The following is a 25295-nucleotide window of genomic DNA, read 5'->3' as shown; positions in this document are numbered from 1 at the left end:
TACACACACACACGCACACACACGAGGGCGTTCAAAAAGTTTCCGCACTTTTATATTTTCCTTGGAAACGGTGAAGGCGGGAGAAGTACAAATGGGGCTTTTAAAAGTTATTTCGACGCTGGGAAAATTGCATTGCAAAAGAAGTAAAAAAGTGATGTAATTTGTTTTTGAAACTCTTGATAAACACAGTTAACAAAAAAGTTCAGAAACATATATATATATATATATATATATACAGTATGTATATATATAAATATGTATATTTATTCACACACACTTAGAATATAAAGACAACATAAATATACAAGCCCATAGATAGATAGATAGATAGATAGATAGATAGATAGATAGATAGATAGATAGATAGATAGATAGATGTGTGTATGCTTTGTCAATGTTTAGCAATTTGTGTAGTTTTGCTCAATATTCTTTCTTTCCATATTATCAAAACTTTCGTCCTAAAGGCATGAGGCGTTAGGACTCATCAGTGTTAGTGCTTGTGTGCCCTGCGATGATCTGTCGCTTCATCCTACGGTTCCTCCACATTTGCGCTGGCGCTCCTCGCGACCGTCAACTGGATTCACAAGTTACAAAACGAAGGGACTAATGATCATACTAATCAGCAGAATAATCAAACAACAGTTTAATAACATATCTTTTCCGAAAATACTCTAGGTACAATATTGGTACAATAAACCTTAGAAGACGATTCTCCAAAATCTACATCGTCTAGTTTAAACATAATCTAGGAACAGTCTTATAAATGTTTTTTTTGTGTTGGTTATTTATTTTATTTATTTTCAGTTATAAATTACAGCACCGAATGAATTCCACGATGCCAATGCTGTCTTCAAAATCTAATTTCCTGCTCTTACCCATATATTGATAATTATTTTAAAATTAATGCCATTATTTAATTTGATATGCCCAATATTCAGTTATTGATATCGCTGCAGCTGTTCTAAATGGTTATAAATTATTAATTATAACGATTGTCGTATATTTTGGATTTCACTTTACTACCACAGACAAAAAAATAAAGAATTCATGACAATGGAAGGATTCCTTAACCGTTGACATCAAGTCAGGTGTGCTGTCGGAATATACAACTGCATGAGAGAAGCCAAGGCTGCGCTGTATTTGTGTTAACAACTTTCCTTTAGAAAGTGATAGTTGCGCACAGCGGGGACATGGAGCCAGTTGTCTATCTATGCCCTAACTGTCAGCGAGGATGAAAGAGAAGACGTGAAAGAAATTTGCTGCTCATTAAGTCTCTAATTGTTTATCCGTCAAAAATGTGCATAGCCTACTGGAAACAGATAGAGGAAAACCAGCCGACTCGAGAAGCTTAGTGAAACAAGTTACCGGATACATTAAGTGCAACATAATATGAAGTCTGTATAAATTAGCAGTTTGGGGTCAGACAGTTCGTTTTATTTGTTTTCGTTTTATATGAAGGAGGTATTTTTCCACCTTTTTACGAGGTAAAATGTACAAACAGTTACAGTGATCTGTAAAACATTTTCAAATAATACAAAAAAGGAAAAAATAACCAAAATAATATTACCTACATATATTGCATACACTTGAACCACACCCATCCCGTACAGGATTGCGCTCTGCTTTGCTTACAGTTAAATTCATAGTTAAAAAATTAAAGCTTCGGAAATGAGAAAACTAAACAAGTTATTAGTTTTCAAATGTTATAGCAACTTTTTTTTTGCAATCATGGTTTAATCTAGACATTAATAAACGTTCGTGTTATATAAAGTAATTATAGTATTCTGCATCCAGAGCAATTATTATTTTTGTCCTTTAGTCAGTATGTGTACGTTTTTCGTTTTCTTCAAGTTTGGTGCTATTATTATCATTAATATCATTATTATTATTATAATGGTAACGATGTGGAAACTACACAGTAGTAACACACCTTTGAAAAGGATTCGATCACATTGAAGAGTCACTCTAGTGTTTTACCAGCAGGTGGCACCCTTAGCGCTGCTGCATTCAGCATACAGTATTAGAGGCGCCCTACCTGTCGTTTGGATTTTTTTTTCTGCGTTTTTCAGAGGATAAAAGTTGTATGCGTTATTAGGAACAAGTCCTGGAAGAGATTAATAACGGTAACGCCTTTATTGTGATACATCAAAGTTAGTGAAACTGATCAAAAGCAATAAATCAGCATAAACACTAAATATTCATAACGCGTCTCCAATTAGAAGGCCAAGAGAGGTTGATGAATGTTTATTGCTATTTGGAAAAGATGTTCTCGTTTAGTTTAAAGATAATTATGCAGATAAAACAAATGCCATCATCACAAAAGAACCTTTCTAAATGTTTGATAAAAAAGGAGAGGGTATTTATTAAAGTTTCAATATGGTGATGGGTAAAGTAATTTATTCTTTTTGTGTTTTTAGTGCAGTATTTTTTTAGTGTAACAGGTGAGCTGCCGACATGCGTACTTCGCTCTTTTAATAAAAGACATTCTTAAACCTACCAGCACATCTCCTCCGTCATCTCATGTCAAAATATACTTACAGGTAAAATTAATACAATTTGAAACGACTACGTATTAGTGATGCCGCCTGATAATAATAAATACAGTAATTCTCTCTAGACTCTAGACCAGTGCTTCCCAAACTCGGTCATGGGGACCCACTGTGGCTGCAGGTTTTTGTTCCAACCAGCTTCTGTTTTTAACTGGATTCCTGGGCTAATTAGGTGAACGGTTATTTCCCAGATTCTGTGTTTTGGGAACAATATAGAAATTAGAAAACGAAGTTTAGTAAAAAAAAAATTTAAAAAATACACATATATTAAAATGTACCAAGCAGTTATATGGGAATAATATATTTTTTCTTTTTAACAATATTTTCATCTTGATTTTCATTTCTGCTTTTCTAGTTTAATTAATCCATTATTTACTAATTAGTGGATCTGACGCTAAAGTTGTTGCAGCCTTTCATGATTCAGTGTTGTTTGCCTGGGTGTCTGCTCTGTTCGTTTTTAATTGTCATTATTAAGATACAATGAAGGGGCAAACTGCACAGAGAAAGGGCAAAATATAATGAAATCACAAAAGAGAGTTAAGCATTTAAAGCTATAGCAAAATAGAAATATTTCTAAATGTATTATAAATGTAAACTCATGCTGCTGTGCTTTTCTGAATGTAGAATAAGAGAACAGAAAAAAAAGTTGATTAAATGAGATCAGTGATATGACTTGTTGCCACTGATTATGAATCTGGTTGGAACAAAAACCTGAAACCACATGGGCCCCCAGGGCCGAGTTAGAGAACTCTTCTAGACCAGGGGTGCCCAATACGTCGAAAGCGATCGACCGGTAGATCGGAAAGGTAGTGAAGGTAGATCGCATTGCATTCAAAAAATGTTTTTTTTAATGTTAGTCTATCATATATCCTACCTATGGCATTTGTCATTTGATTGACGTACAGGGCGGCCAGTCTGAGATCTCTTTTCTTCTAACACACTGGTCATCCCGCTCGCACGATCAAACGCGCGAGCTACTGCAAAACTCTGGCTATCTAAGTGATCTAGTTAGCCTTCCAATTTATATCGACTAAAGAATGGATTTTAAAAAAAATTGTTTGGGGAGGGTATGGGCTGGATGTGGAATTGGAAGAGGATTTTTTTTTCTCACAATGAAAAAAAAGTGCGTTTGTCTGATCTGTCAATCTATTATTGATATTCCAAAGAAGGAAAATGTGGAAAGGCATTTTCGAACTGTTCATAAAAACTGCGAAACTGACTTCCTTCCGAAAAGCGATTTGAGAAAGAGAAAGGAGAGGGAACTGAAATCGCAGTTAATCGGACAGCCGTCATTTTTCACTTCGCTGAATTTAAATACAAAGGCAGACACACCGAAGCAAAAGGGGGCGCAAATGTTGCCGTATGTGGCGTAATTTCGCTATTCGTAGGAAAATGTTAAACTTGTAGCGGTGTATCGGCTGCAAAAAAAATATAGGAATAAATTATATTAGGGTTTCAAAAAAAACGTTAGGGGGGCGCAATTAAAACTGTTATGAAAACTCGGGTCGCAAATACTTAAAGATTGAGAAACGCTGCATTTAGGGAAGATGTTGAGGGTGATTCACCCACATCAAAAATTGCAACACCGTTTCACCTAAAACTCCTCTACAGTGCAGGATGAGATTTTGAAACCACAGGATGACATTCAGCTGAAGTATGGGGCTCATGGACAGTTTTGGAACTTTCTCACAGAGGAAAAGTACCCAAACATGAGGAAATGTGTTACCTCTTTGACTGCATTATTCGGCTCTACATATTTATGCGAGTCAGCCTTTTCCCACATGAAGATTATTAAATCCAAATACTGTAGTGCCTATAAATGTATTGAATTGTTATTGTGCCATAAGGGTTATTAAGTTATGCAAGGTACAACAACATATTTTATGTATAAAGTATACTCATATTATATATATATATATATATATATATATATATATATATATATATATATATATATATATATATATATATTAGCATTTTTAATGTAGGTATATCATTTCGACCTGACCATTTTAAAAGTAGCTCGCATGCCGAAAAAGTGTGGGCACCCCTGCTCTAGACTATGTAGGCCAGCAGAAAAATATCAGCCTCTGCAGGAAGGGGCGGCTATGACAAGTGAGCTATGAGTGAGCTATGATCGGCTATTTTCGAAGCGAAGGCAGACTGCTTAAAATCAAATCGACATGCAAATGACGTGGATTGCTGAATATTCACAAAAAGCATAAGAACGACTGTGCTTTTCAACTTCAGTCATGCTCAACGTTCATTCTTAACGTACAGTGGGTTGCGCCACAGCTTAAAGACGATTTGAGTGTCAGGTGCCGAAAATGAAAGGGTGGAGTTTGAGATTTTCCGCTCCATCTTGAGGCGTGGGGGGCGTGGTGGGGCCGGGTTCTGCAAATAGTGCACATTAGACAAGCCGGCAAATAAGTGATTTGCATGTGCTTGGTGATATCGCCGCAGAAAGTGACTTTTGCTTGACATACAGCGTGGAGTCATTCAAGGAGCATTAAATCGTTATCACCTGTAAATGGCCTTTTCTAGTGCTGGGCGCCAGTATGTCTCCTACAGTCCTTGAATTACAATAGCACAACGAGAAGAAGAAAGCACAGGGTCCTGAGATCCGTGCCTTTGCACCAAATAGTTTAACACGTAACCGCATGTAGAAATCTTCCGTAGTACAATATCTGTAAAACAAATGCATAAAATCATCAACAATAATATTTAGCGTTGAAAGACTTAAAATACGAGTTATTGCTACTTGTTAGTTATAAACGATAAGTAAACGACGCATTCTGTAAACCCAAAACTCGGATAACAAGTAAGGCTTTCCTGCCTTTCGTGCTTGAACTAAAACATCTACATTACTGGAATCCTTACGAGCATTCGTTCAAAAACAAATGATTCAAAATTGGAAGCATATACTGTAAGATGGGATTGTTTTTAACTTTTTTGATTCTTATCTTAGTAAAGGCATGTTTTGCATCCTCATTTCTGAATTGTTTACATATTAACCCGTTAAAACTTTAAAGTGTGGCAGTAACTTAGTTAAAATGACTTAGTGTCGACAGAAATCAGAGAGTACCCATGATCGATTTCTGAACTAATTTACCGATCGATCGAAAGACAGCGTAGGGACGTCATGGCAAACTATATTTCGTCATATTTATGGGTGAATGTATACTTGTATGTGTGCTAACCATACATTAACCATTAATAAGTGCTATCGTTCATTGTGAATACCACATAATTCCTGAACATAATCAGACACAACGTTTTGAGATTAATTTCTGAGACACGCCTTGCTGAGTGTATTATGTGCTTAAGGAAAACGGCAGCAGTGATTTATACTCCAGTCCAAATAATACTGAACTTTAAACTTTTTTTTGATATATTTAAATTTATTATGTATACAATTAAACAATTAGACAAAACTTTCATATGCCATTTTTTCTGGGTAACCTTGCCACCTTCCATATGCCAATGACATTTTTTTACACTTTTTTCATTGGTGTGAATGTGCCCTGCCACGGACTGACACATCCAGCCATATATTCTAACTACATGATATGGTTCACATAATATGAGATATTTTAACTTAGTGATGAGGGATTCACATTGATTCACATGTTAGGCACTGACAAGGTTTTATTCAGGTAAAGTCGGCATATTAGTAAGGGTTACTTTAAGTCAATCATTTCAACTACTAACTACTTCAAGGTACAGTGTATCATGACTCACACTTTCAATAAAAATTAAAGCAACTGTACAAGTAAAACCAAGAAAGCAAAAGCGCTAAGAAGTGCCTGAAGATTACTCGAAATCAGAAAACTGCGTACTGAATCGCAAATCGAAATAGATAGCGAAGTGGCGGTTGTTTAAACCTGATTTTAAAAGTTAAAATTCATGAAGCTACACTCTCATGTTGGTGTAAAATTCGATTGAGCTTGAACCACGAAGTTAAAACAATTTCAGAATGTTAAATATTTTAATTATCTTTGATTGTGCTCTTGCTAGATTAGATTTAACGTAGATTTCCTTTTAACACTGTGATTTGTCAAATTTCCCAATTATTTAACCACATAAATAAATACTTTTGAATTGCAGGGTTTCTCACAGACGCTCTGGCACCACGTTAATTCGTTTAAGCGATGCGCTAAACCGACAATGGATACATTTATTGCCTTTATCATTCTCAACGACTTGCCATTTATCTGGTCTTTGAAGTTTCTTTTGTTCTACAAATCGAAGATTACGTATAAAAAGAACAAGACAAGATTGCAACAGCTCCATTGACTCAAAAGGCACTTCGACACTGCAAGCATCGTCAAGTGAAGGAAATGTCAAAATCCTATACAGTTGAATGGCTCTCCCAGAGCCACACCGTGGCATCCTTAAGTGAGAAATCGGACCTCGACAAAGAGCAAGGAACGGGAATTTACTTCAAGCCGCACATTCCTTGTATGGTTCAACCTCGACCGCCCACGTCATTTTGCAAGGCTTCTGTGCAGCTAAAGTCGAATCTTAATTCCAAACATTTACTTCAAGATACTGACGATAAACGAATTAACTGGCCAGTGGGATCACCTGCCGAGGAGAGTATGACTCGCTCTTCTTCCGTGGGTAAGCATTTATTTATTTAGTTGTTTGTTTCTGCTTAAAATAGTACAGTAAAAAGTATCTTCAACACCGTAGATCAAACTTAACTATATTATGTCTCCTGTTATTATCATCATACAATTACTGTGACAGGTGACCTAAGTAACAAGTTGGTCTGCATTTTCAGCTCCGAGTGCATGATAATGACAACCTTTCAGTGCTATGTTCCAGTTAGCCTGATTTCTCTGCCTTTGGCCATTTTCTTCTTACCCGCGTTGTCAGCATGGCATTATATTAATGGGTTTTTACAATTCATTTATGCAGTTGAACCCCCTTATTAATCCTTCATAATGCTAAACTTAGATTTTGATATGGCAATGACATAATAACAGATCTTCTGTGTTTACTTTCAGACAGTAAAGCTGATTCATCTGACTGTGAAAGCGAGTCTGCACAGTCGGACTACCAGTCCCCTTACAATGAAGACATTAAAGAAGACGGCTGCACTCAACGCAAGCTGAGGACCAAATTTACATATGAACAGATACATAAGCTGGAAAAGACCTTCAGCAGTCACAAATACTTAGGTGCATCGGAAAGAATAAAAATCGCTGCAAAGCTGAATTTGTCTGAAACTCAGGTAAGAATGGCAGTGCACTTAGAAGCATGATAGAAAACACCATTTATATTTTGCTATACACTAATAATATTATTGCATCATATAAATAAATGAACACAAAATCAAAATAACTATTAATCAATTAATTCTGTTGTCTGGGACTTGGTTCTGGCTCATAGAGGACTTAGTTAGCTTTATATTGTGTTGTGACTGGTGCAATTAAGGGCAGTATGGTAGTCAGTGGCAGTAAGAGCAGGGTTCATGTCCTGACTCCTTCCAGCATGGAGTTTGCATGTTCTCTCTGTGTCCACGTGGGTTTCTGCCAAGTGCTGCACAGTCTAAACACGTGCAGGTTAGATGGACTGGTGATGCTAAATTGACCCTAGTGTGTGAGTGAGTTCACAATATGACAGACTGGAGCCCTTCATGGATTATTTCTGCTTTGCGCCCTATGCAAGCTGCGGTAGGCCCCAGCTTCCCTGTGACCCTGCTCAAGATAAAGCAGATTTAGAAAATTAATTCCAAATTTCCCAAAACTGTAATGCAGTTTTATACTTCCAACTAATTTTTTTTAAACATGATATAAAGCTTACATTTATCAAATAAAATTCAGTTTTAGAAGCTTTAAAAAGTCTTTCTATTTCAAATTTCTCTTTTAACTATACTATTTTTGTGTTTTTGTTTCAGATAAAAACTTGGTTCCAAAACCGAAGAATGAAATTAAAGCGTGAAGCACAAGACAACTGTCCAGATTATTTCTATCGCAGTCCTGTAGCACATCAAATTGTTTACCCTGCAGTAGCCTCCATGCAGCACTTCAGCTTTCCCCAGCAGCACATCTTTCACCCCTCATACCCAGCAGTGGAACACCCAAGCACGCTACATTTTCACCCGTGGTTTCCTCAACACCTTTCATTGCCGCCAATGACGGCCGTACAGTCTAAACTTGGTCTTCACATGACTTCACCCTACTTTTAGAAGTTTTATCTCCTAAATCCAAATATTACTCTTTGAGTGAATTCCTTCCATTCTATGGGAAATGAGATGATCGTTAACTCTTTCCACTAGGAGAATGTCTGACAGTTATAAGATAAAGCTGTGTTTCTAGGAATCTGATTCTGTATTTACAGTGTTTTAACTGTTGTTAAATATGTGTATAAGAGAATATTTTAAGATGAATATTGTATATACTGTGTATACATAATACTTTTGTGTAATCCCTGTTACCCAGAAAACAGACCTACTGTATATGTTTTGTTTTATTAAAATACTGTTTTGTAAAATTGTATTTGAATTACTTAATAACAGAAAATTGAAAGTCTGTTTGTCTAGATTAATTGTTTTTAAATACTGCCTTCTATTTTACCAGCTCTTCACAATTAAAACATCAACGTTTGGCCCTCTCAAGCCCATTTTTAAGCTTCACACCACTATTTTAATTTCTACACAATCAAACTTTCAGCATTGAGTTGTATCATAAAGTGTATCACAAACCAAATCTTCATTGAGATGACAGCTGAAAATTCATTATATTTCTTGTTCACATGCCACTAGTGTGCATTTGTTTCAAATTGTGTACAGTTTAGATAGTTACTGAAAAGCATAAGCCTGTGAAACCCACAGCATGAAAAACTGCAGGCTCAACAACCCTTATCTTTTGGTTGTGAATGATATGAAGCCCATAATATATTCCTACAATGGCCACAAGTTGGAGTTGACTGATAAAGCTGTACTGGTGAAACCAGTTTATCATTACAAAAAATGTTAGTGTAATTGGTAACATTAAAAATTATGATAAATGTTGAATGTCACACTTTAAAGTAATAGAATCATCATATATAAAAACTAAGTTTTGTTAACTATTGTCTACTTAATGTTCTTCATACATTAACGATTAAGACATTCAAATTTCCATCCCTTTTTTAAAGACACATGTATTCCATTTCTATTTCATACTATTGAAATGAATATCTCTGAAATTATTTTCATTTTGAAGCACAATGTTGATGATTGTAATCATTTATTTGTCTATTAACGGATTCTTTTTACTTCATCTAATATTGTATAATATCTAATGTGTTTCAGTACATTCCAAACACAAAACATTGACTGTCCAGCAGGCAGTTTTCTCTTTGAGGTCTGATGGCACTTAGATATAATGAAAACAATTTACTGAATTCATGGTTCTTTTTCACATTTTGGCCTTGATTTTGCATATTTCTTCTGTCAAATAAGATTTGAAAAGGTACTGCTTGCTGCAAATATAGTAAATAGATGAGTAGTCCAAACAGTCCTTATGGTATATTTTGTTTTTATGAAAAGCACTATCCTAAAATGCTTCAAATATTCAATATAATATAATTACGCATGCATCCTTGAATTTGCAGAACTGTTGGTGAGATTTTGTATAAAGGTCTGTTATGGGCAAACACAGCAAATGGATGAACAGTTAAAACCCGGCGGCCTTGGCACTGCAGATACATTATACTATTTATGCATAGTAGATTTTAAAGTAAATATGTATATTTTAATATACTTGTCAGAAATACTGTTATTTTAGATCCAAGGTGACTTTGTTGTAAAGTTTACAAAATTAGTTATAACTAATCTAATTGCTAATATCTAATGGTTCAAGTTAACTATGAGACTTAAAAAAATGCTTAAGGCAGAAAACAAAGTTATTCATAAGGCTACTCGTGTTTGATTGACCTAAACTACTGATTTTATTGATGTGAAGCAGATACACCTACTTGGATATCCATCCATCCATCCATTTTCCAATCCGCTTAATCCGAACACAGGGTCACGGGGGTCTGCTGGAGCCAATCCCAGCCAACACAGGGCACAAGGCAGGAACCAATCCTGGGCAGGGTGCCAACCCACCGCAGCTACTTGGATATGTAACTTTATTTTGATCAGGCTTGAGAACTTTAAAGATACATTTGAGCAATGCAGGTTATGATGTTTTATCAAAAATTACTTTATTAACATAGTTTTAACATCATATTCTTGCTTAAACGATTAGTTCATTCTGAAAAGTAAATATCAGTAATCAGTCTACTAATACTTTTAACATATGAACTTAAGAAACATTTTGACCATTCATCTAATTTTTGCAAAATATCATTATAGTATGTCAAGATTTACTTGTCCCCAAAGTACTACCAACTGCCACACTAAATAATAACTTCTTCATTTTGTCTATGTACAGTGTCTCTGTTTGAAGTAATAGTAGTAATTGTACAGCATTTTCTATTAACCAGTTTCTACTTGTGCCCCTCTGTTCTTGTTGGAGAACTCCTAAACTGCCAGTTGGCATTAAGCGTTGTTATGTCAAGAGAAGCCAGTTGAGGTAGTTTGGGTATGTTGTAAGGATGTCCCCTCAGTGGTTACCCCAGGAACTGCTCTAGGCACATGCCACTTGGCAGACACCCTGAGGAAGATCCAGGACACACTGAAGGAATTCTCTCTCTCTCAGATGGCTTGGGAACACCTGGATATTCAAGGAAGATCTGAATTCTGTAGCTGGGGATAGGGAAGTCTGGGTTGTCCTGCTTCGCCTGCTGTCACTCCAACCATCACCAGGAAGAGCAGTTTCAGATGATGATGAAATGAGATGAGATGAAGATGAAAGCTGCAGGCAAGAAACAGGCATCAAAAGTGCATTTTACAGCTTAAGAATAACCTCCATTATCTTGTACTTGACATAAGGTGATAGGTTACATAGCAGCCTTTTTAGCCTCTTCCATACACTGACTGGTTATGGATGGAGATGACATCACTATGACTGGCAAGTCTCCTCAAAAGTTACACTTTCACATTTCAGATCTTTCATTTTGTTATTACATCTGGTATGTCTACTTCTGAATTGTAAAATCTTACATTTATTTGTATTAATGCCTATTTGAATACAAGTGGGAAGGTTAAGTAGAAAAACACATAAAAATATCAAATAAAAAAATAGTCTGAGGAAAAACACAGAATTTTGCTCACTCGCAAGACTTTAAAAATAATTTTGCAATATATTTTTGAAGTTGCTTTTTTGTTTTTTGTTGTAAGAGTAATGGAAGTCCTCATTGAAGCAAGCAGATACATAATAGCTTGTGAAACATATAAACTCTAACATTTCACAAAAACACCAATATAAATGTTTTAATAGAATAATGACTAAATTTTTTTTAGCTCAGCAATCCCTCTGCACAGACTCACTGTCAACCGAGATCACTTGAAATATGTCGACTGACTCCTTCAAATGTTTCATGTAGGAAAAATCCTCATTATGTCAGTGTGTGGTTTCACTTGATGTGGCCATATAACTGAAACAATATGTTACAGAATGAAATGCTTGTAGGTTTATTTTTTTAGAATCCTTACATAAGAATATTACATTCATTTTAAAACAGTAGGCTATTCAGCCTAAAATATCTCACCAAACTCGACTGACCTAAATTTTACAAAAACATCTCCCACTCGAGTTTTGAAGGTTCCAGATGTACTGCTATCTTCTCTGTGAGGAAAAATTGTCAAGCATTTATGCAAAATGTACCCCTAACCAACTTACTGTATATCTATGCCCCATGTTGTTGGTGTTAAAGTAACACATTGAATCCATTTCAGTTGCCCCAATAATTTTTAATACTTTAATGATGTCTCCTCCCAAGTTCTACTTGACTATGCAGAAAAAGTTGAATCTTTCAGTATTTCCACACAGCTCATACCATGTGGTCCTGGAATCAGTCTAGTTGTTCTTCTCTTGATTTTCTCTATTTGTATTATATCTTTACAATAAAAAAGCCAAAACTGAGCACAATGTTCCAGAAGAATTCACACTAGTATATTCCATAGCTTAAGAATAACTTTCCTTAACTTGAACCCAACATATTGTGCTGTTACACAACATCCTATTAGCCTTCTTAACTGCTTCTTTATGCTACTGGATACGGGTAATGCACACATCCATCATGACTCTATGAATCTTCCTCATATGGTGTATTTTATATTCAAGTCTAATGGCTTTATTTCATACTATCTATGTTATCAGAATACATTTAAAAGTATTTGTTATTTGATATCTCTTGCCTTACATGTACTGTCAGGATTCGACCTATGTTTTTATTCAGTATTCCTGTGTGTCTCATCCTGTCTTGTCCGACGCGTCCTCTCTCAAATGCATTCTCATATGCCTGCTTTTCAGACTCGGTCATTTTGATGGCCATTGCTCACCCCCTGCTTGCTTTTTGATTATCACCAATGATAGACAGGCCCCCACTACCCACTGTGAAAACAGCATTCATAATTTTTGCAAACACTCTAATGTTTTAAGGCAATTCTCAGAACTCCTTCTATGCTCTTCTTTTGTAACATCGTGTGTCAGTCTCCCTCGCCCAGCACTTCCTGCTTCAGATTGAGTGGGCAACCAAAACAAAACAAAACTGACCAATGACACAAAAGCAAAACTTTAAGGTTGAATTCTGTCCTGGTTAATCAGTAATGATTCTGTTGATTCTATGGTTCTGCTCTATAACTAAGTTTGGTGTCATCAGCACACTTAAAATCTTGTTAGTTACATTTTGATCCTGATCTTTTGGCATTGATTAATCTAGAAAACGTTCCTCTTGCTATAATCCTTTGCTTTTAAGTTTTGATCTAATTTCACAGGGATCAAAATAGTACACTTTGAACTTCCATTACTTTTAGCTTTATCAAAATGAAGGAAAATAATGTAGTATCTTCCTGTCTAGTCAAATGTTTTGTTGTTTCCTTGTACAATACTAAAATATCACCCAAACATAATTTTCTTTATCTGAAGCTCTGTTTACTGTATGCTTATACACTTGTCTGTGACATAGTGTGCACTTTTCAATTTTCTCTTCAGTAATTATTTCTAATAATTTACCCACAATACACATTATGCTTATTAGCCTATATATATACCAGGATTATCCCAATCACACTTTCTATATTTTGTGACACCATTTTCTAACTTCCAGTCTTTAGGAAGTTCCACAGTGTGCAGGGATTTCTGAAAAAATGTGTTAGGTTTATATAATCACTAACTTGTTAAAACTCTCTAGTTTGTTTGTTATCTGGTTCCATATGCTATTTATTCATAGTAGTACTTCTCTCTGACTGCTTCATACATGAAAATTTAGAATATGAGTTTACAGCATTTCTTTAATATTTTATGTCTTAATGTTCCTAATATGATTCACTGCCTAATTAACTGTTCTTTCACTACTAAAAGATTAAAATAAGTTCATTTTGCATTTTCAGCAATATCACTCTGTAACCACCTTTTAGCATTCCTAATATCCTTTTTAATTATTGTTGTCCTTACCTCATAAGTCTAATGCTCTTTCTAATACTCGAATTCTTATATATTGTGTACAGCTGCACTCCATGTTGTTCAGCCTTAACAGCTATTTCTGTCTTAACTTCTTATTAATCTACTGTGATGCTGAATGGATCTACTGTAAATGTTTCCAGAACTACTTCTTTTTGAATTATGCCCTATGTTAAAACAGAATAGCAAACCTACACAAGTTTTTCCTCTTGTAGTTGTTTAAAAACTTATTGATTGCCTCTGTTAAGTCCTGTTTATGCATTCTAATTTTTGTAATTTTCTCTTAATTTATTTTTAGGCAATTATAATTATTATAATTTCTCCTTCTAAGTTTGATTTTTTTCTCCATAAGATTAAAATGTCAAATAATGACACAGTCATATATGTGATAGGGAAGTCTATAATATATTCCCAAAGTCAAGGATACCCATTCCCTAGTTTTAACAGTCCTCAACTAGCTTAAACATATGCCTTGCCAATGCATCAGAGATCCTCTAGTTCAAGTCCAGATAATACAGGTCCAATGGGCTGCAAAAGGGACCCCATTGTTCAATAAATTTATAGATCTTTAGCCTGCATTAACATTTGAGCCATGTGTTAAACTTTCTGAACCCCATGGGCTTACCTGGACTGGTACATGGCAGAGACGGAACTTGTCAGTTCAATTTCTCTTCTTAACTCTTTAAATTTGTCTTGCAGAACCAGCAGCCTACCAATCATTTGTTCTGATGTGGACAATAACAACTATTTCCATACCAGTTCAGTCCAGCTTATCTATCAGCCCACAAAGGTCTTCCGCCTGGAAAGCAACAGACTATACAAGACTCCCCGTCACTGGGGAAAACCTTTATGTCAATCCTTCTATAATAACGGAGTTTCCTATTATCATTGTTTCACTCTTCCTGAGTTGCCTCTGTGAAAAGCATACCCCTGGACACAGACGGACAGACACCAGAATGTCCAAAACACCCTTCATTATTTTTCCTTTCAGCACCACAATGCCTTCTTCCACCAGCTCTCTTCCTTTCTCTTTCTCCATGACCTCCTCTCCCCTCCTCACAAGCTTCGTCTCCTTCCTCCCAACTCTGGCTCTGCTTCTGGAGGGAGGCGGTCCCTTATATACCGACCCGGATGAGCTCCAGGTGCTCCCCCTGATGACTCTTCCAGGTGTGGCGGAAGTGTCAAGAGAGCCCCCGAAAGCACTCCGGGTGCCCCTGGGAATTCTTCCGGCAGCACTTCCTGGTGTGGTGGAAGTGCTGCCATCCAGGACCTCACAGCTGTCTGGGCGCCCCCTGGCGGTGGCCACGTCCTCCGGTAGGGATGAATGTCCCAGCTCCAGTCCAGTGGCCCATAAGCAGACCCGGGCGACTGCCCCCTTGTGGCCCAGGGGAGGTATTGTCCATCACGGGGACCATCCAGGCGCCCTGGCTGGGTAGGGTTTCCATCCATCTGGGACACCTCGAAAGTTATATTGTAATATTTTTAGTTAGCCAACAAAAGGTGTCATTTTGCTTGACTTCTCACTACTTTCACTCTTCCTGTAGTTTTGTTTAGAATTAATCATTTGAGGCTAAGCATCACTCCCTACCACTTCATGGTAACCAAAGTCACTGTCCAGCTCCTCAAGGTTGTGAAAATGGATGAATACTTCTAACTGTTGGATTGCTACCCCTGGGTAGGGTGCACATCTTATCTTACATCCATTTGGGACAGATCTGTCTCTTCCTTTCTTAAACTGGAATTTCTTCCTACACCAATCTAAGGATTCACTGTCACAAGGCTACTCAACAGTCATCTCTCACAGATGTGGATCTCTTAGAAGCAAGCTACTGAAAACTCCAATATCATACAAGACTGCATTTTTAAAATTATCTAGGTAGAAGTTTTTAATCTTTTTTAAATAAGAATTTAAATATAAGTTTAAAGCAACTACAGTAGCTGTTTTACAGCTTCTAACCTTTTCTAAGAACCTATATCAACTGCTTATAATTCAATCACATTACCGTTATTGGGTTATTGTATTGAAGCTAGTCGCACAATTTTACCAGTTTGTTACACTTTTAAATACTTCTATGCCTTCACTCATTCCTCTGTCTTTTTTATTATGTTTTACCTTTACCCTTTTGCTTCTTTATATTACTGTGCTTGAAAACATCGAGCTGTTCCTTTATGCACCATTCCATGTTACAGTATGCACATTTCCCTCAATACCCTTCCTTATTAATAAACTTATTCAGTAAACTGCATATCGAAAAACAGAGCTGGAACAATGACAATTTGTGTTATTTGCAAATAGAAGAACAAATAATCTAGAATTTCTCATACAATGATAAATGGCTCTTCAGTGCTTATCATACTGGCTAAATAATTATTTTCTAATTCTGTAAATAATATGGTTTTCCTAATATTTACAGACTTTTTTAGTACTTAGGATTGGTACTTAGGATATATACAGTAAATGCAAAAAGTTCCTCTTGCATGCCTTATTGCCATCTACAACCCCAATTCCAAAAAAATTGGGGCCCTGTGTAAAATGTAAATAAAAACAAAATGCAAAGATTTCCAAATCTCATAAACCCATATTTTATTCAGAACACAGAAAACATATCACATGTTTAAAGTCTGATATTTACTATTTCAAGAAAAAATATTAGCTCATTTTGAATTTGATGGCAGCAACATGTCTCAATAAAGTTGGGATGGGGGCAACAAAAGGCTGGAAAAGAAAGTGGTACTGAAAAGAAACAGCTGGAGGAACATTTTACAACTAAACAGGGTAAGTGGCAACAGGCCAGTAACATGCTTGGGTATAAAAATAGCACCTTAGAGAAGCAGAGTTTCTCAGAAGTAAAGATAGGCAGAGGTTCACCAATCTTCACAAAAACTATGTCTACAAATTGTGGAACAATTGGAGAATAATGTTTATCAATGTAAAATTGCGAAGACTTTGAATATCTCATCATCTACAATATATAATATCATCAAATGATTCTGAGAATCTGGAGAAATCTCTGTGCCCAAGGGACAATTCCAAAAACCAATATTGGATACTCATTGATCTTCGAGGTATCAGGTGGCACTGCATTACAAACAGGCACGATACAGTCACGTAAATCACTGCACGGATTACAGTTCGCCATGCCATCACAAATGCAAGTTAAAGTTCTATCATGTAAAGAAGAAGCCATATGTAAACATGATCCAGAAACTTGGCTGTCTCTGGGGCAAAGCTCATTTAAAATGGACTGAGGCAAAGTAGAAAACTGTTTTGTCATCAGATGAATGAAATTTAAAATTCTTTTTGAAAGAGATGGACACTGCGTCCTCCAGACTAAAGAGGAGAGGGACTATCCAGCTTGTTATCAGTACTCACTTCATAAACCTGCATCTCTGATGGTGCGGGGGTGCATTAGTACCTATAGAATTGGCAGCTTGTACATCTGGAAAGGAACCATCAATGCTGAAAGGTATATAAAGGTTTTAGAGCAACATATGGCCCTACAACATCTTTTTCAGAGAAGGCCTTTCATATTTCAGTAACACAATGCTAAATCGGAAACTACAACTATTATAACCACGTGGCTTTGTAGTAGAAGAGTCTGGGTGCTGAACTGGCCTGTCTGCAGACCAGACCTTTCACCAATAGAAAACGGTTGGTGCGTCATGAAACATAAAATACAACAAAGAAGCCCCTGAGCAGCTAGAATCCCATATCAGACAGAAATGGGTCAATATTCCTCTCCCAAATGTCCAGCAACTGGTCTCCTCAGTTCCCAGATGTTTACAGACTGTTATTAAAAGGAGATGCTACACACTGGTAAACATGATCCTGTCACAACTTTTTTGAGTCATGTTGCTGCTATCAAATTCAAAATGACTTTATTCTTTTCTTAAAATGGTACATTTTCTCAGTTTAAACATTTGATATGTTTTCTATGTTCTCTTGTAAATAAAATAAGGGTTTACATGATTTGCAAATCATTGCATTCTGTTTTTAATTTACATTTTACACAGCATCTCAGCTTTTTTGGAATTGGAGTTGTATTTGCTCCTACAACTGCATCTACTGTACTATATGATCACTGAATGGCTCATTTCCAACAATGCAACACTGAAACTATTGATCTAACAAAACAAAGTTTCATAATTGCGATAAAACATCATAAAATGTTTGGTTTTCTAATTTCATATTGACAAAAAAAGAAAAAAAACTAACTAGTGCTGATAAGCAGCCTGTTTAAACCCATGCAATGTTAAATTAAACAAATAATCAATTTCATAAATATATATTCTCTCTTTAAAAATTATTGATAAAATTAACATTCAGGGTCAAGGAGCCCAGTAGTACTGTATGCAAGGCATGGACATGACCCTGAATGGGATGCCACACAATTACAGGGTCATTCATGCAGAGCCTTTGGAAAATGGGACAAAAAAGCTGGAGTACTAGAAGAGAAGCCTACCTAAACACAAGGAGAACAAACACATTCCACATAAACATCAACCTGACACAGTATTTACACCTAGGATGCTGTAAGCTTGAGTCAGTAGCAATAGACATTGCACCAGCCCAAAATTTCAAAAATTAACTTAGTACACATTTTGGAAGACCAAACTTTTCAGGTTCCCTTTCACTATAGGAAAAGAGAGCAGAAAGCATTTCTTGGCTGAAATAAAAATATGTTCTGAGATGCTATGTAGTATTGAGTTTCGCCCATTACTCTTTGCAGCACCTCTCAAGCTCCATCAGGTTGGATGGGAAGCGTCGGTGCACAGCCATTTTAAGATCTCTTCAGAGATGTTCAATCGGATTCAAGTCTGGGCTCTGGCTGGGCCACTCAAGGACATTCACAGAGTTGTCCTGAAGCCACTCCTTTGATATCTTGGCTGTGTGCTTAGGGTCGTTGTCCTGCTGAAAGATGAACCGTCGCCCCAGTCTAAGGTCAAGAGTGCTCTGGAGCAGGTTTTTATCCAGGATGTCTCTGTACATTGCTGCAGTCATCTTTCCCTTTATCCTGACTAGTCTCCCAGTCCCTGCCACTGAAAAACATCTCCACAGCATGATGCTGCCACCACTATGCTTCACTGTAGGGATGGTATTGGCCTGATGATGAACGGTGCCTGATTTCCTCCAAACGTGACTCCTGGCATTCACACCAAAGAGTTCAATCTTTGTCTCATCAGACCAGAGAATTTTCTTTCTCATGGTTTCAGAGTCCTTCAGGTGCCTTTTGGCAAACTCCAGGCGGGCTGCTATGTGCCTTTTACTAAGGAGTGGCTTCCGTCTGGCCACTCTACCATACAGGCCTGATTGGTGGATTGCTGCAGAGATGGTTGTCTTTCTGGATGCTTCTCCTCTCTCTCTGGAGCTCTGACAGAGTGACCATTGGGTTCTTGGTCACCTCCCCGACTAAGGCCCTTCTCCCACGATCGCTCAAGTTTAGATCACCGGCCAGCTCTAGGAAGAGTCCTGGTGGTTTTGAACTTCTTCCACTTACGGATGATGGAGGCCACTGTGCTCATTGGGACCTTCAAAGCAGCATAAATTTTTCTGTAACCTTCCCCAGATTTGTGCCTCGAGACAATCCTGTCTTGGAGGTCTACAAACAATTCCTTTGACTTCATGCTTGGTTTGTGCTCTGACATGAACTGTCAACTGTGGGACCTTATATAGACAGGTGTGTGACTTTCCAAATCATGTCCAATCAACTGAATTTACCACAGGTGGACTTCAATTAAGCTGCAGAAACATCTCAAGGACGATCAGGGGAAACAGGATGTACCTGAGCTCAATTTTGAACTTCATGGCAAAGGCTGTGAATACTTATGTACATGTGCTTTCTCAATTTTTTTATTTTTAATAAATTGGCAAAAACCTCAAGTAAACTTTTTTCATGTTGTCATTATGGGGTGCTGTGTATAGAATTCTGAGGAAAAAAATGAATTTAATTCATTTTGGAATAAGGCTGTAACATAACAAAATGTGGAAAAAGTGATGCGCTGTGAATACTTTCCAGATGCACTGTATAAACATTGTATTAACTATGCTATTAACAATACAAATTATTAAAATAATATGTCTAGACATTTGCTACTGTCATTTTTTTCTTGTTTTAAATCAAGTTGAAAATGCTTATAAATACAGTTTACAATATGCAAACTGTTGAGAGCTTCTTATAATGAACACATAGACATGTCATGTTCCTCTTATAACATTATTTTAATTATAATTTTAAATATAAAAGGATATAAAAGTGTACTTTTACATCCTAAATGGCAACTTATATGGCTTGTGACGGACTGATGATCACTCGCTGGACCTTGCAATGGGATGGGCACAGGGACTTCAATCATAAAATTGTATTAAAAATGTCGCAAAACCAGAGAATGGACGGCTGCAGTTTCAGGTTAAGCTTATTTGTGTTTCCAAAAACAAAATTTATTACATTTCTTTCTAAGGTTAATCTGTTTCCATCACTATGCAATAGATACTGTACTGTATTTGTAATATGTACAGGACTGGCTTAATGCATGGGCACGCTGGGCAGTTGTCCAGGGATCCTACAAGCATAGTGGCCCCATGCTAATCTATGTATGTTGTGACTTGCTGTAAATAAATAATAAAATAATAAATACTATACCGTACTATACTAAACTAAATATATTTGTTATTGTGTTACAAGTGGATATTGGCATTTGTCTCTGATTTAGTATCATGGTCACCTCTGCAACCTCATGCATGTATGTTTATGATCTCACGCACTACATAACGTAAAAGCGTATATGTTAACATCACTTCAACTCAATTCTCTGCAAAGAAATTTTGCAAATGTTTATGTTGAACACTTGATTAATAATTCATAGTAACTTCATACTGTGCCATCTCTGTCTGTATGGCTTACCAATTGAGTATAATTTATATGTTGAAATGTTTCTGTTTTTCAAGGCTCATGTTATATTGTTCAAATGTTTTGTGTTGATTAATCTTTGCTCTATAGCATGTTTTTAATGCTTAAAAACTGATTTTGTTGGAAGTACCAATACAATAAATATATGTTTAATTTTATCGACCATTTACATTTTTATTCCTGTGAGTGGTTGTGTAGGTAGGGGCCTGCTTTGCCTGGGGGCCTATAATGCTGTTAAGACGGCCCTGATTATGTGTACAAGTTTTTTCCCTTAAGTAAACTAATTTAGCGACAATGAGCAATTTAAAAAGGACCCTTTGTAGACAAGCAATCTAATTCTTTGAACTATCCATCCATCCATTATCCAACCCGCTATATCCTAACTACAGGGTCACGGGGTCTGCTGGAGCCAATCCCAGCCAACAGGGCGCAAGGCAGAAAACAAACCCCGGGCAGGGCGCACACCCAGACACCAAGCCCGCATGTCTTGGACTGTGGGAGGAAACCGGAGCACCCGGTGGAAACCCATGCAGACACGGGAAAACATGCAATTTCCACGCAGGGAGGACCTGGGAAGTGAAACACTACGCCACCGTGCCGCCCTTCTTTGAACTATCCGGATTATAATACCTGCATGTGTTACAAATTATTTTTATCTCCGTGATTTATTAAATGTTCTCCGTCGCTTCATACGTTTTTCTGTGCTCTTAGCCTCTACAGGAAAATAGCTCTAGAAGGGTGCATTATATTATGATGCATTATATTATTACACCTCCTAGTCCAATTCTGGCGGGTGTGGGTTGGGGTCAAGTGCCCCAGTTTAGCAGTAAAACAAACATGAGCTTTGACGAGTCACCAATTTATTACAAAGTAGGGGAGACTGGGGACGGTTGCAACAAGGGACGGTTGCAAATAGTCTTATTTCTCCAATTAGAAACATGCTAGAGTGATGATACTCATACTGTACATGCTCAGTTAGGCCCTCTCTCCATCAGAGAGAAACTATACAGTTTCATCATCTGCTGCTGCATTTATTGAAAAATAACTGTTTTGAAGGTGTGAAAGTAATTTTTTTTGCAAGTTGTTTTTTTGACTTACTGTCCATAGCTTTTATTTTAATTAATCAAAACATATCTAGTTCAAATCATTGTGGTGTTGACTTTTAAAAAGTATTGTTAGCATGTTTCCCTGACTCTTTGAATAGCTAGCACATGGTGTTCTGTCATGGCTGGCAGGTCAGGGACGGTTGCAACAACTTGTTGCAACTGTCCCCAAGCCAACCAGCCATATTGAAATAGACTACATATCATTACTTTTTAACATTTTTAGTTCAGAATCAGCACATTTTTTTCAGTTTAAGTCCGAAGTATTCTGCTATACAGCTTAACTGTAGTTTATGGATCTAAAAATAGAAATAATCTGTTTTTTCCAGTATGCCAAGAATGAGGAAGAGAGTTACTAACAGAGGGGTTCCCCTCGAAATTTTGGAACAAGCTTCAAACGTAATTAGGAATGAGGGCAGGACAGTCAGGGCAGTCGCCAAGGACTTTTCCATCTGTCATACCACCTTATTTCGATTCCATAAGAAAAGAGAGAAGCTTGCAAGTGAGGGATCAGATAAGTTACCACGTGCAGTGTACTGGACCATCAGAAGAGTGTCCTCAGAAGACCAAGAGAGGAGTCTAAAACAGTATTTACAAAGGGCAGCAGACTTAGATTATGGGTTAAGTCCTAAAGAGGTAAGAGAAATTAACAGAAATGTATAAAGAGAGTAAGAGGGTGAGAGGGTTAGGGTAATATCGGTAAAAAGTGAAAGATAATAAAAACTATTTACATTTTATAACATTTTATTTCAGGTTCGTAGGCTTGCATTTTCAACTTGCCTCTCACTATACGTGCAACTTTCCCTCACAGTGGAATGAGGCCTGTATGGCTGGTGTTGACTGGTTTAATGGTTTTTTAAAACGGCACCCAACTCTCTCAATAAGACGTCCTCAAGCCACAAGCCTTTCGAGGGCAACCAGTTTTAATGAAACAAATGTTTACAGTTTTTTTAACAATTTAAGCCAGGTTTTGGACAAACACAAGTTTCAGTCACAAAACATATGGAACATGGATGAAACTGGGATAACAACTGTTCAAACTCCCGACAGGGTTGTGGCAAGACGTGGTGACAGGCAAGTTGGTGCAGCTACCTCAGCAGAAAGAGGCACACTTGTCACACTAGCTTGTACAATCAATGCACTTGGTAACTCCATACCCACAACTGTGAATCTGACTAAAAGAGTTGCATTATTTTGTTCTTGTTGTTTGTAGAAAGGTTCACTGGAAGCCAGTTCCCAAAATTGTTCTGCTAACTGGCAGATTTCTACTGTTAGTCAGTATAGATGTGGGGTACTTTATATGAGGGGTGATTAGCCACTGTTTAGGAATATCTGTGCAACTTTATTTGGGTTGTATTTGATATTCTCAATATTGTACAATAAATGTATGTTTAAATACTGTTAATTAGTAAGAATTATATTATAATTGTTCTAGTAACTGGCAGATTTATCCTGAGAGCCAGTAGAATTGTTGGGGTGACTTTAAATTCACTTTGTATACAATATTTTTGGACTTGTTTTAAAGCAGATCCATGTTTGGACAATAAATGCATTTTTAAAAAATCCCGTGTGACATAAAAATACAGAACTTTCAATATGAATAAAAATCTACTTTAATATTATTGTATAATTGTAGATTTACACAGTACTATGCAAGTTCAGAGAAAAAGCAAAGGTTAATTATTGAAATTTAATATATGTTTAACATGTTGCAACCGTCCCTTATATGTGTTGCAACCGTCCCCAATGTTGGGGACGGTTGCAACATCTGACTTCTTCAGTTCAAATTAATATTGTGCAGGATATGTAAAATATAATTAACTACAAGTACTATGGGTAATTAGCAGACAGATGTAAGTTTATAGTATACAAATTTGGCTGGTGTAGTCCAAACAGTTTCTGAGTAAATGAGGGGAATGCAAAAAGTGTTGCAACCGTCCCCAGTCTCCCCTACAGTCATACACTCACACACGCACACACGTTTTGTAATAACGCCGCAGTGTAGAGACAGCACTACGCGCAGGTGTTCGGGACTAAGAAGAGCCCAGACACATGAGAAGAAAACCAGCAAACTGTGAGGCAGCAGTAATAAATGATTTACTGTGCATTTATACGTTACGGATTAATATTTTGGATAGAATCCGCTTATTTAGGAAGTTAATGGGGAAAAAAACATTTTTGTTCAAATGAGTAGCACTCATCTTTGACTGAAATATTTGCACATGCATGCATACAACCCTCTTAAATGGAAATTAAATGTTCATACGTCAACTTGTATGTTGATTGCATTAATAGCAAAGAAGTATGCAAATTACTTAACAGCCTTGTACCGACCCAATAAATTAATAATTTCCCCTATACTGATCTCTGTAGTAAGTAACTATAAATGAATTGCATACTTTTGCATTTTTAACACATAAAGCTTGAAATTCACCGAACGTTATGACTGAACTTACTATTTTATGGCCGCTTCAGGATAGTAGACACCACAACAAACACATAATGTAGACTGCTTATATATACTTCTCTGTACAAAAGGTACAACCTAAATTTAGAAATACTGTACGAATGTCCAAAACCCTACACTTTCTAATGAATTGTTTCCTTATTTTCTCTGTTATTAAAATAACTCAGTTTTCGGATTCAACTCTGCTCTCTTTGAGAACCCGTTGCGAAAGTTGACGATGTCGTGGAAGTTACATAAAAAAGAACAACTGATTGACACGTAACAGATAGAATTTTACATCTATTATCATTCGGGGAAAGTCCCGATTGCGGCGCCCAGTTCTTATTCATTTTCAAACTGTGGCGCCAACCCTTAAAGAGACACATTTGCGCCGAAACCTTTCTCGACAGTTTAGACGAGTTAGTAACAACACCACTCCTCATCTCATCACCCCATCAACACATCTGCAAGTGCTGTCACTTTAGTAAACGCGAGTTTTAAATAACGCAGGACTCTATTTTATTTCACGTTACAAACACAGTATTGTATTCTTACATTTTTGTCATGTATAGTATTTTAAAATAAAGGGACGCGTACTAAATATCAAAATGAGGCTTCGTGTGCGCGTCTCTCGTGATGTGTCAAAATCAATAAATGTTTAAAGTTCATATAATTGCTTATTACAAAAGCACAGCGACAATGTAATCTATTTTCGAAAATGTATATGC

At 36.7% G+C, this 25295-nt stretch overlaps 1 protein-coding gene across 1 annotated transcript; it reads left to right on the top strand.

Moving 5' to 3' along the window:
* Nucleotides 1-6889: 6889 nt before the first annotated feature.
* LOC114645575 (homeobox protein vent1-like) lies at nucleotides 6890-8745 on the top strand. Its single transcript, XM_028793414.2, has 3 exons — nucleotides 6890-7172; nucleotides 7562-7788; nucleotides 8455-8745. Exons 1-3 carry the CDS (start codon nucleotides 6890-6892, stop codon nucleotides 8743-8745), a joined length of 801 nt encoding a protein of 266 aa, XP_028649247.1.
* The last annotated feature ends 16550 nt before the right edge of the window (nucleotides 8746-25295 follow it).

Source organism: Erpetoichthys calabaricus, chromosome 2, assembly GCF_900747795.2.
Source record: "Erpetoichthys calabaricus chromosome 2, fErpCal1.3, whole genome shotgun sequence".
NCBI classification, from domain to species: Eukaryota; Metazoa; Chordata; class Cladistia; order Polypteriformes; family Polypteridae; genus Erpetoichthys; species Erpetoichthys calabaricus.
The sequence above is the reverse complement of the archived record's forward strand: the minus strand, read 5'-3'. Positions and strand labels throughout refer to the sequence as shown.